The 14,163-nt window shown below is 31.2% G+C and overlaps 1 protein-coding gene across 5 annotated transcripts in view; it reads right to left on the bottom strand.

The window, feature by feature from the left end:
* Positions 1-14,163, bottom strand: part of LOC114328206 (rho guanine nucleotide exchange factor 11) — a 767,005-nt gene that overhangs the window by 103,323 nt on the left and 649,519 nt on the right. For 4 of the 5 annotated variants that reach the window (XM_028276988.2, XM_028276989.2, XM_028276991.2 and 1 more), the window contains one exon: positions 2,835-2,930. In XM_028276988.2, the coding sequence (XP_028132789.2) occupies positions 2,835-2,930 (96 nt within the window). The remainder of the gene's footprint in view (positions 1-2,834; positions 2,931-14,163) is intronic. The other variant, XM_028276990.2, reaches the window with a different exon arrangement.

The raw sequence follows: 14,163 nt of genomic DNA, 5'->3' as shown, positions 1-14,163 counted from the left end.
ACTAGCAGAAGCCGCAAAGGTCGAACTAATATTTTTGAAATTTTTGGTAGTTTTGAGAACGAGAACCTTGGTCGCAATCTCTCCCAAATGATCTAGAACTTACGACACCAGTGATAAGACAATCCGAGTTCATATCCCAGCCATCCTAATAATTATGTAATTATGGCCGGCAAATGAACTCGGATTGCCCAATCAAACTAGCATCGTAACCACTACAAGTACATAAACCATGATTGATTAATAACATTGATTTTTTCGATATAAACTAAATTTCGATAACCAATAAATCGAAAACTATTAATTTTATCAAAAAAATATAAAACATGTTTTGCTTACAATTAATGTTTTTACCAACATTTGCGGTCAAAATATAATAAAAAATTTCCACCCTCGAGACGGGGTGGCAACCACCCCATGGTAAAAGCGTCTTTCGGAATCTTACAGATTTTGATCCTTAGACTCTCCACTACTTATTCTCAAATTTTCAAGCAAATCGATCCATTCTGTAAAAATTGCGAAGTGAAAAGTTTCAGTTCCTGGACTAATTATACTTTTGGAGCTCTATAACTTCTGAACGGCTGAACTGATGTTGATCACTAAATATGAGTTTAAAATGTATTGACAAGTAGTATCTGATGCATCCAAGATCAAGTATGATAACTGAACGTATTACAGGAATTATTGAGCTTGAAAAACGGTTTTTCCCATAAGAAATAGATTTGATTATACTTATGAAGCCTATAACTAAAAAATTCGAATTTTCCCAGATATGAGATATACACCGTTAGACGCGTCCTGAGTCCTCCTACAAACGCTCAGTTATTGGCGCAATTCGTAGGTTGAAATTTTGAGTAATTGTCGAAAAACCAAAATTTTCAACGTTTAATTTTTCAGTTTTTCGGCTATGGTGAGCAGTGTGTATGTCTCAGGTTGATCGCTTAAGCACCGTTTGAAATCTTAACTCATCCCTATTAATTTGGTGTATTTGCGGTTTTCCTGTCTCTCCTTGAACCCAAGATATATACGCCCAAAAAATATGCTATTTTGTATCTATCTAGTCCTCTAGCTGGCTTACCGGTAGTCAGAAGTCAAAAATTAGACCGGTTCTGAATCGGCCCTCACACCCTCTTGAAACACAGAAAAAAGAATTCAGATCGGTGTAACTTTTCCACACACATACATACATACATACATACATACATACATACATACATATCCACAAACATTTTCCCTTTTTTAAATAAAAATTAAGTCATACTTCTGAGCTCGATAACTTTTGAATGGTATAACCGATTTTCAAAATTAAACATGCGTTGGAAAGGTAATGATCTGTGCTATCAGAAGCCGCAAAGGTCGGGCTTAAGTTTTTGAAATTTTTGGGAGTTTTGGGGACGAGTACAAAAAACAGACTCTAAATGGGAAGGGCCGTAAAATCCACACCCTTGGACCAAAATGGAGATATGACATATGGATGGACGAGTCTTTTCCTATTCTTTAAGATGGGATGTGGCCCAATTTTCAATTCAGTCAGGTTTAGAAAATCGAAAATTTCGTGTATATATAGTGTCGCTTGTAGGGGGTGTTGTGCGCCACTGGTGAGAACTGCCGTTCTCTGTGGATAACAAATTATATTTTGTGTAATAATGTTATTTTTGTTTATTATAAACAAAAAAACAGGTGGTGCTTATGTGGGACCACTAGGGACTGACAACAATACATTAAAATAAAAAAAAGTAAAAAAATTACTGTTAATGGAATTAAAATAAAACAACTTGACTTTTCTGTTAAGTAAAGGCCTATTTGACATGTTGAGCAACGCCATCTAGTTCGATGGGGTTCTGCTCTCGTGCTGAAACTTGCACATCGAACCTTTATCCCATGGACTGGCAATCCATGTGCATATGTGCAATCTTATTAAATCGTTTTTCATACAAAATCATACCGATCATATAGACTCACTGTCAGATGGCAGATCATCTAATAACGTATATTCGTCGTCAGAAGATAGCTTGGTGAAGTCAAAATGCCGTCTTTCTAAACCCAACTAAAATAATAATGAATGATAATGTAGTGTCCTAGTGGTCCCGTAAGGAACCACAAGAAAAATATCTAATATGTATTTTGAAATCTATAAAATATTTTTAAAATTTTTATCATTGTGTCTACTTTATAATCATTATTACAAAAGAAAATTTACAAAACTTACCGGCCATTTAAAAAGTTTGACTATCAATTTCTACTTAAGGGTAACTTATTTTTTATTTCTTATTCTATACCTGTTTAAAAGCAGCTACAGTTACAAACGGTAATATGAGCAGTATGCTAAACACGTTTAAAAGATTATGCTAGGTTCTAACCCCGAATGGTGAGAGGATACGTTGCAACACCGAATGACGGTATGAGGTTCCAGCTGGCGCTTACTAGGACACGACATAAAATTAAAATAATTATTGTGGTACTTTATTGGAACCACTTGTACGCAAAGGGTTAATATATTTACTGATTCTGACATGTTTATGCACTTTTGTATGAAATTTATGTACTATTAAGCATTTCTACCCATTTTTCTATTGCAGACTTTTTTTCCTGATGTCAATCCGAACACAATGTAAAAAGTTGCAAGTCGATAGGTGCTGTATTTAAAAATCAATTTATTTCTACCTAAATGTCCTGGTCTACTAAAACGTATAGTTCACGCTTACTTGACTGGCAAACTTGATAATTCCTGTGATGTTCTGAATTTTCCCTGAACAGCTTTACAATAAAATGACATTGTATTAACTAAATACGACTAATGAAACGTAAAGGCGTTTTAAAAAGCATTAGCAACTTACTTGCAGGATATACTGGAATTGGAGGAACTCCCTGATTCTGTATGGGATAAAGCTGTGGATCTTTCCAAATCAACATCGCCACTATAAAAAATAGAACTACGCAATTTTACAGGAACTACTTAAAAAGGGGGCAGAAGTTACATATACTACGTATGAGTGAGTTTGCTTCAATAAATAAGTAAATTTAAACGTCTACTTACCTAAAATAGTATATTGTGCAACAAGTGCAGAAAGATACTAATTTCTCACGAGTTTGGAAAGCTGCGGTGCGAGCGCAAGCGAGTGCCGCAATTCAAACGAGTGAGAAATTACATTTCTGCACGTCTTACACACTATACTTTTTATACAAGCACAGTTTTTCCTAAAAATAAAAATCACAATTTGAAAAGAATATTAATTATAATAATATGTGATAAATTTTACAGTCGGAAAAATTAAAGAATACCCATGAACCGTGTCACCGTGTCACAAAGAAAATTGTCCAGTGCAAGTACATGTAACAATAATTATTACATGTACTTGCGCTGGCCAATTTTTTGTGTGACACGGTGACAGGAAAATACAGCGTGTTTTATATGTTCGTTCATGGGTATTCTTTCATTTGTCCTACTTGTAAACTGTATGTAATTAATACTAATCTATTTAAATTCCTTATACCTAAACAAATTGCACAGAAATCAGTTAAAAAATTAATGCACTGCCTTAATTTGTTTAAATTTAAACTATTTTAAAAAATTATTACACAATAGTGTCACATTCGACGTATCTTGCAGAGGTTGCTAAACCCTTATTGGTTATTTAATAATTATAAAATTGTTAATAAGAATAAAATTGTTAAATAAAACAGCTGTAACATCCATAATTTAATTTATATTCTATAGTTAAATATAATAATTGTATTAGGTATAGGTTATATCTCTGTCGAAACTTTAACCACGGATGTAAACAGAATATAACGTTACTCAGAATGAGGTAGTCAACTGTGCAGAAAAAAACATTTTCTACGAGCGTGCAAAAATGTCTACTTTCGCGCACGCGTTTTAGTTTAGAAAGTTTTACTTTTCCGCACGCGTTTTACTTTTACGCACGCGTGTAGATATTTTAATATGGCCTTAAAATAATTATAATACATGTAATAAACTAATATTTAGATATTATTTACTATTTTTTTTAAATGTAACTTATTGTGTTCCTGTTTTAATGAAATTAACGCGACAATTCGATGAAATAAAATTATTTTGACATAATATTCGAAAGTCAAATCGGTAGACAATAACAGTCGTTTTGAATCATCGTCATGGAAACCAAGATCGTCGTCATTCTAATTATATTGAAAGTTTGGTTTGGACAACCTTGTCAACGAATTAATTTTTGTATGTATTTTAATATTAATTAAATTAAATGATTAAGATTTGGTCATTTTTTAAAGACTCATAGAAAAAATATTGTACCTAACTCTTACAGAAAGTCTCTTTTCCGCACTCGACTGCTTGCCGAACTCCCGCTTCGCGTCGTTCGGCAAACTGCAGTCGCGTGCGGAAAAGTATTAGTCCAGGGCGCATCTGTTTTGAGATGGACGTTGAGAGGTGACTCAAATTTTTTTGCAGAAACTGCTTGAAAATAAATCAAATAATAATATTTGAGTTATCCTCCCTCTCAAAAAGGTCCGGAACATTGTTTAAATAATGAAAATGTAAAAAAATGAAGGAAAAATTCGATTTCTTTCTTCGTTTTTTGATTATAACTTTAAAAGTATTCATTTTCGAGAAAAGTTGTACTAACATAAAAGTTGCGTAATTAAATTTACTACAATACAGAATTGGTTAAAAACTTAAAAAATTGTCACCCTAGTTGCAAAATAGCAATATTTGCGAAAAAACCATACAAAAACAAGTATTCGCATTTTACGTTTTTCAACCATTTATGTTACACTTAGGACCTTCATATTTCACCCAGAAAAACTTTACGATATAGTAAAACAATACTGTAAATTTCATTAAGATCGGTTCAATAGATTTTGCAAAATAAATTTTGCAATCCAGCTTTCGCAAAAAAAAATCATTTTTTCAAAATGTTACAGGACTGAAAATAAAGTAGATAGCAAGTTGAAATTTTTTTTGCGTATAGAAGTGTACTGTACCTTTCATTTGCAATTTGCAAAATTAAAATCGATTAATTACCACGGCGGGCGTCAGGAAATTTTTTAAATAAACATTAATTTTTGGTGCTACGCGCAGGACAGCGGTGTTCGATTCACACAAATTGATTTCCACCAAAATGTCTTCCAATCTTTATCTAATATATTATTTTCTTACTCTATGTTTTGTTGTATTTTAATATTTTAATTCCACAAAAATCAAACTAATTTTATTATTGTCTGTGAAATATTGTTTAAACAATTGCATATGTTTAAAAATAACAAACTTTTATTCTCTAAGTTAAAATATATGAACAAAGAAAGTTTTTGCTTATAAAAGTGTTATTTCAAAGGATAGAGTATGTGTTTTTATTTTGCAATAAACAAATTTATTTATTTATATCGAAATGTAATAAAAATTAAAATGTATCCAATCATTATCAAAGGTCATTGGAATGCCCAATCAGAGCAAACTATCCGCTGTCCTGCGCGTAGCACCAATAATTAATGTTTATTTAAAAAAATTCCTGACGCCGTCGTGTTTATCGATTTTAATTTTGCAAAATTGCATATAAAAGGTACAGTACACTTCTATACGCAAAAAAAATTCGACTTGCTATCTGCTTTATTTTCAGTCCTGTAACATTTTGAAAAAATGAATTTTTTTTGCTGAAGCTGGATTGCAAAATTTATTTTGCAAAATCTGTTGAACCGATCTTAATGAACTTTACAGTATTGTTTAACTGTATCATAAAGTTTTTCTGGGTGAAATATGAAGGTCCTAAGTGTAGCATAAATGGTTGAAAAACGTAAAATGCGAATATGTACTTGTTTTTGTATGGTTTTTTCGCAATTATTGCTATTTTGCAACAAGGGTGACTATTTTTTAAATTTTTAACTAACTCTATATTGTTGGAAATTTAATTACGCAACTTTTATGTTAGTACAACTTTTCTTGGAAATAAATACTTTTAGAGTTATAATCAAAAAACGAAGAAAAAAATCGAATTTTTCCTAAATTTTTTGACATTTTGATTATTTAAACAATGTTCCGGACCTTTTTGAGAGGGAGGATAACTCAAATATTATTATTTGATTTATTGTTAAGCAATTTCTGCAAAAAAAATTGAGTCACCTCTCAACGTCCAAATGTACTAATATTTTTACAGATGCGCCCTGGTCTATATGACTTTCTGCACTTGTTAGGAAAATAACTATTCTGGCACAGAAACGTCACTTTTCTGCACAAAAATGTCAAATATCTTATACTGTGAGAAAATATCAAGTTTGCTAACATAAAACTGTGCAGAAAAGTGCATTTTGAATAGTGGTTGTAGAAAAAATACTTTATATGTTAATATAGTCGAAATAATCACTTTTGGGAAAAATACTTGTTTATTAATAGGTCAAATTAGTCTAGGCGCCAGAGGGGTCACCGTGTCCTTTTTAATTCTGATGGACAAACTCAACGGTTTCTTATGGATTTTTGGCTGCTGATTACGAATTTCGAGGGTGGATTTCGATCCGAGTGGTCAAAAAATTGTTATAAACAATTTAATTGTTTATAAATTGTTTATAAGGGTCTGGCTCATAAACTAAAAGAAATAAAAAAGAATACAATTTGTTCGTTAATAAAAAACGCAGAAAAAACCGTTTACTACACTTAAATCCAACAGTTAGAACTCAAGATATTGTAAAATTAGTGTACAATGTAAATTGCAAATTGCAAAATAAGTATTTTTCGAAGCTTTATCGATCGTAACTCAGCTTCTGCGCATGCAAATGAGCCTTAGAAGGTCTCATTTTAAAGCTTTATTAATAGGCTTCCAAACAAAGTTTGTTAAATTATTTTATCTTCATTTGTTTTAAAGTTACACCCGTTTGAAGTTATAATTTTCTTAAAAAAATTGTACATTAATTTGTTTATAAGGGTTTCAAGTAAATTTAAGCTGTAAACATGTATACTTTAATTACCAATAATGATAGAAAAATTCAAAAGGAACATTTTCAGCTTTTTAAAATGTTCGTAAGTTTATTTTTGGTCAAGATATCGATATTTTAATGGCGCGCTATGAGGAGCAAAATCGGCTCACAGTCAAGTATGTAAGTATTTTTCGTCGCTTTATCGATCATAACTCGGCTTCTACGCATGCAAATGAGCAAATATGTGATATCCATCTAAAAATGGATCGAGTTCTTTTACAGCATCATCATTGCATATAAAACGAGCATTTATGTTGTGGCGGCATACACACAATTGACGTGCCTTGATGATGTTGCAAAAGAACTAGATCCACTTTATATGTGGTTAGTCCACATCATATAATATAGATAATTAAACTGAAGCCCCAGAAAGTTTTAGTTTTACTGCCCACAAGAACAGACTTAGTACCACCATGTAACTGTAAAAATTGCTTTAAGAACTTATGCAGATGTAAAAAAGCTGAGATTCTCTGTATATCTCGATGCAGATGCATGAAAGATAATGTTTGTAAAAATAGTATTAATAAATAATATCAACTTACTTTTTAGTTATATTTCTGAAATATCAGTTTTTGAAGTTATACTTCTTTACCGGCGATAGAGGGTAAATTTTTATATGGGAAAACCTAGCGACCGGGCGCATGCGCATTATAACTTTGTTCTGATTGGATCTTCAAATGACATGTCAAAAATTATTCAATATGCGGCGGCTGTGGCACAGCTGTAGTTAGATTATTTATGGTTGTTGCGTTTTAAAATTTGTGTGAAAAGAAACAACAAACAAAAGTTAGTTACCTATACTGCCTTTTTAAATACCTAGTTTTCATATACCTATATTTTTGGACTTTTGGACTATTTTGGACAAGGAAAACTCATTCTAATTTGGTAACTAGTTTTTATTATAATCATATTGTAATTATACATTTGGATTAGGTTGAAATACATACATTTATTTTCTCAAGAATGCGGATTTTAGAGAGAAATCCCAAATTAGGTTCGATTTTTATTTTTAAATTGTGATTTTTTGGCGTGGATTTATTTATCTAGTAGGTATGTAATGCTTTGATTTACATACTTAATTTGATTACCAACAAAAGTTCTACCAATCTTCATCTAATATATTGTTTTCTTACTGTTTTGTTATATTTTTATATTTTCTTCCACAAAATTTATCTACATAATTTAATTTTCAAAACAAGTGTCAAACAGTAAACCGTTCAGTTACCGTATTTTTCCACATGATAAATAATGTAGGATTGGACGAGTGAGTCTACGCTTCGATTACGAGTCAAAGCGGCACGAAATTCAAGGGTTCAATTCCCGATGCAAGTTTTATTTTTTTATTTTTTTATGCATGTTATGATTGTAAGTATATTTGTTATATAATTCTTTTTTCAGAAAATGCGTATTTAAAATTTTTGCCAACAATTATTATCGTTCAGAAATCATTTTTTTCTTTGGGGCATTTTTCAATGTGTTTGTGTGCGTTTTATTCTTTTACTTTTTTAAATTTTTGGTATTGCCTTAAAAATCACATAATATGTAGTAGAAGTATAACTTCTTACGTGCGTACAAAGTACACACACATTCTTTTTAATTTTTTTTCTCATTTAGTACAAAAAATAGAAGACAAAGTAAATAGAATGAAAGGTGATACAAGGTACAGTCTGATGATTTAATTATAAGAATTATATGATAAAATTTTATTAAGATCTTCAAAAATGAAAAATAAAGATAACCTATATACATAGAAATTATAATTTGCATCGAGAAGTTAGCACGTGAACCTTTACGAGGTGAGCCAATGTCGCGCCTAAGAGCGCGCTATTAAAATATCGATATCTTGGCCAAAAATAAACATACGAACATTTTCTTAAGCTCAAAATGTTCCTTTTGAGTTCTTCTATCATTATTGTTAATTAAAGTATAAATGTTTATAGCTCAAGTTTGCTTGAAACCCTTATAAACAAATTAATGTACAATTTTTTTAAGTAAATTTTAACTTCAAACGGATATAACTTTAAAACAAATGAAGACAGAGTAATTTAATAAACTTTGTTTGGAAGCATATTCATTAATCTTTAAAATAAGACCTTCTAAGGCTCATTTGGGTGCGTAGAAGCCGAGTTACAATCGATAAAGCTTCAAAAAATACTTATTTTGCAATTTGCAATTTGCATTGTGCACTAATTTTACAATATCTTGAGTTCTAATAATTGTTGGATTTAAGTTTAGTAAACGTTTTTTTCTTCGTTTTTTAATAACGAACAAATTTAATTTGAAACATTATTTTTTATCTCTTTTAGTTTATGAGCCAGATCCTTATAAACAATTTATAAACAATTAAATTGTTTATAACAATTTTTTGACCACTCGGATCGAATTCCACCCTCGAAATTCGTAATCAGCAGCCAAAAATCCATAAGAAACCGTTGAGTTTGCCCATCAGAATCCATCAGAAAGGACACGGTGATCTCTATTTGGCGCCTAGACTAAGGGACGGTTGTTCGAACGCTAATCAACAATGATCACTATCAAATATTTAATTACTGTCACAACATAACATAACAATTATTAACATAATTGATTAACTAATTTCATAATTGTAATTAATAATTATGTTTTAAGCAACCCAATCAAAGTTAACATTGACAGTTGTGACAGTAATTAAATATTTGATAATGATCATTTTTGATTAGCGTTCGAACAACCGGCCCTAAATGTGGTGTCCAAAATATAAAGACATTTGATCCAAAATAAGCCATGTCCTTTATATTTTATTTAGAGGAACAGATCAAATTAACATAGAACTTTTAAGACACGGAGGTCTCGTGCTACAATTAAGAATACTACATCTGATTAATCAATTAAATATTGTGTTTATATGGGATTAACCAGAGTGTTTCGTACTGGCAATTATTACATTTTAACCTAAAAATCATTTGAGATTTCGATTTCCACTCCAGAAATCGTTTTCAAACAGATTAAGATAAAAAATGTGTTTAAAACATGTATAACCGCCAAGTGTTATTAAAATTGAGGTAGACATACTTGGCCATGGTGTTATAGGAAACAGCCATGCTTTGGTTGAAAAGATCTGAAGGTGGGTGTTTTATGCTCTATGGTACATTAAATTCTGGTTATTCTGGATGTTTATGAATTATTTCTATGTGCTTTATGCGGAGTTTTAGTATTGTGCGTTGCATATATACAGAGTGGGCCAAAGAAAACAGTCCGCCTCGATATTTAGCAGTATTTATTAGATTTTAAGGAAATGACGAAACAGGTCGATTTTTGACCTAAGGGGGACACATTTTTACGGTACATATATCTGTCATTTGTCAACGCCCTCCCTTCCACATCCCTCACCCCTTATTTTTAAATAGGGAATAGGGGTTGTGTGCTAGCTCATTTGAAAGGTTATTCAATTCTCTATTCGGTGATATAAACATTAACATAATTATTTATACAGGGTGTGCAAGAAATTTTTTTTAAATTAAATTAGTTGACACAAAAAGTAGAATGTAGATATTTAATTTATTTAATTCAAAATACATTCTACTGCTGTCACAAAACAGAAAAAAAAATTTTAGATAAATAAACATTGCTTTTTGCTTAATTTTAATATTCACGCTGCCACTCATGTGCCTCTTGGTAGGTTGAATATTGAATTTAAGCAACAAACAATGTTTATTTATCAAATAAACATTTTTTATTATGTTTTCTGTCAGCAGTAGAATGTATTTCAAGTTCAATAAATTACGTACATTCTTTTTTTTGTGTCAATTAATTTAATTCAAAATATTTTTTCTTGGACACCCTGTATAAATAATTATGTCAATGTTCATATTACTGAATAGAGAATTGAATAACCTTTCAAATGAGCTAGGACACGACCCCTATTCCCTATTTAAAAATAAGGGGTGGGGGATGTGGAGTGGAAGGGAGGGGGTTGACAAATGACAGATGTATGTAACGTAAAAATGTGTCGCCCTTAGATCAAAAATCGACCTGTTTCGTCATTTCCGTAAAATCTAATAAATACTGCCAAATATCGAGGTGGACTCTTTTCTTTGGCCCATTCTGTATATTGTGTATGATTGAAACTTGCGTTTCACATTTTCTCATCCGTTATTGTTGGTAGAATATATACTTATTGTTCACTTCTTCTTTAAGTATCGGCAACAGAAGCCTGCTGCATTCTGATGCGTTTACTGTACATTTTTCTTCGTTCAATAGGATGAGGGCTGCTTCTTTGATTTTTCTCTTTTTCATGTCTGTTTCCTTCATTATTACTGATGTCCCTTTTCATTGTACTTTGTGTTAGCACAGATTATAATCGTGTTACTCTTTGTTAGCAGGGTTTTTCTTCCTGAAATGCTTGTTTATTGGAGCCGGTATATTATACGACAGAGCCTAAAACACGTGCTCCAATGAAAATGCATTTCAGGAAGAAAAAAACCTGCTAACAAAGGAAGGACTTTAAAAAGTATGTAAAAAGCGGAAAAGTTTAATTAAAAATGCTCCTCGAGTTACAATAAAACATTTTTATTGACCAGGAATTAGGACCAGAATATTGACCTAAAACTTAAATTATGGAGACTTGCTTATAAGCTATATACAAAAGAAGGGGAACAGAAGACATTGTAACAATTACAAGGGCATAAGTGTTACGTCTTTACTAGGTAGACTGTATGGTCGTATACTAAAAACGACAATCGAAGAATAGTTAATGGAATCAGAAGAACAAGTGGCTTTAGACCAGGCAGGCTATGTGTGGAAGCCAGGAGATCAAAGATAAAAAACATCTGCGATATACCGATGAGAATGCAGTTGCCTATAGAAGAAAAGATTGTTGCATCTCACCTACTTTAAATGAGTGGTTTAAAGGTCTAAATGAGTGGAGAAGCAAATGCAGAAATATTGGGGTAAAAATTAAGAGACGCATTTTTAATACATTTTTTGAAAGCACAGTGACTTATGAGGCTGAAGTATGGACGCTAACGAAAAAATAAAAGGAAAGAATCAAAGCGACAGATATGATGTATTTGTATTGGATAAGATGTTGTAAGTATGCTATAAAAGACATAATTAGTAATGACCGTATGAGGGAAATAATGAAAGTAAACACAACATCAACTCATATAATAGAGGAAAAATAACTGCAGTGGTAAATACGATCATATCAGAAGAATGGGAATAGAAAGAAAGTTTAGAAGGGGAGACTACCTGTTAGGGATAGGACTAGACCCAGAAGATCCTGGAATGAAGAGATCAAGAAGCAATGCAAAGAAGATAGATGAGGAGAATACAAATATATTAATAGTTCATAATAAAGTATTCTTGATCTAAAGGATATTTTGCTTTTTTCCTCGCCGAAACAAACACTGTAAACTTACAACTTTCGAAATTGTACATTTATAAATATTACCTCTTGAAAAAATTTCAATTAGGAAGTATATCTGTTAATTTTGCATTGGTTACGTACACATTATTTTTTATTTATGGACGGCACAGCGGAAATATTACTGCGTTAAATACTGTTTTCACTATGTACCAATTAATTTGGATTTTGACGCATAATTCATTTTCCGTGTGGGCCAGTGGCGTAAAGTGTAAAAATATCGTGTGATTTTTATGTCGGTAGCTACGAAAATATCTTTTCTGTTTACTATTTTCCTGGTAATGGTAATGCTGTTTTAAAGTTGTATGTTTTTCTTTCGGTTCTCTGGATTACTACAGTTCAAATTTACAATAGTGAGTAATACTTCATGTACCTATGTTATTCGTAAAAGTACCTTTTAAGGTAGGTACTAGTACACTTTAGAAGACCAAAAACAAGCATTTTTTCAAGATTTTTTTTCTCAGAACCTTTATTAAAAATGAAAATAAAATTTTTCACATATTAATATCTAACTCTTAAATATATCTTTTTTCATTTATGCACGTACACTAATATTGTAGAGGGCGCCAAAGTCGAGGCCTCGAAAAAAAGTAGTTCTGATGGCGGACAGTTAATCTCAGGATTGGGATCTCTAAAATAAAAAAATCATACGCCACGCCACGCGCCGTTTGTAAAAGGAAGGTTTCTTACGTGACAATTTACCACCGTTAGTAAAAAATTCCGCAAAAAAAGATTTTACGGAAATTTGAAAAAATTTTGTGAAAAAATCGCCCGTTTTTCTTCAGTTTTCCATGGTTAAAAATATTTATTTTTTATTTTTTGGTGAAATTGTGATAAATTGTCACGTAAGAAATCTTCCTTATTCAAATTCAGTACGATTTTTTGTTTCAGATATCCCATTCCTGAGATTAACTGTCCGCCATCATTTTTTGAGACCTCGACTTTTGCGCCCTCTACAATATTAGTGTACGTACCTACATAAATGAAAAATATATATTTTTTGTACTCTCTAAGACCTAAGAGTTATAATCAATTACTTTTAATGGGAAATAAGCCACAATTTTACCAAAAAAATTATTTTATTAACGTTTCGAAGCCCAAATCGGGTTTCGTTGTCAAAATACAAAATACTACTAAAATAAACAAAAATGTTGTTGCTAAGTAAAAAAAAATTTTCTAATAATTTATTTAATCTGACTCATTTATATTGGCAATTCAGACGTATATTATACATTTTAAAGTAGAAGACTTTAAAATGATATCGCCAATATTTATGAGTTGCGTTCCTGGGACGACCTTACTAAAAGATAGTTCATTCGATTACATGAAATCAATACCAACTCAAGAATATCCGTCACAAAAAAAAATCATAGCATGTGATCTGTCTTTAAAAAGACAACCAAATGCAACGATGACAGTAAAATTCTCGCGTTAGAGATTCCATAGTAAATCACGAGGGAAAACCAGGAAAAAACCTCGTGATACTATCCCGACATCGTAAGTATTTGGTCTTACATTTAATTTACTTTCAAAATTATAAATATTGGCGATATCATTTTAAAGTCTTCTACTTTAAAATGTATAATATACGTCTGAATTGCCAATATAAATGAGTCAGATTAAATAAATTATTAGGAGAATTTTTTTACTTAGCAACAAAATTTTTGTTTATTTTAGTAGTATTTTGTATTTTGACAACGAATCCCGATTTGGGCTTCGAAACGTTAATAAAATCATTTTTTTGGTAAAATTGTGGCTTATTTCCCATTAAAAGTAATTTATTATAAAAATGCCACAAGAAAATA

This window comes from Diabrotica virgifera, chromosome 1, assembly GCF_917563875.1.
Source record: "Diabrotica virgifera virgifera chromosome 1, PGI_DIABVI_V3a".
Lineage (NCBI taxonomy): Eukaryota > Metazoa > Arthropoda > Insecta > Coleoptera > Chrysomelidae > Diabrotica > Diabrotica virgifera.
Note: the sequence above shows the minus strand (reverse complement) of the source record. Positions and strands in the feature narration are given on the sequence as shown.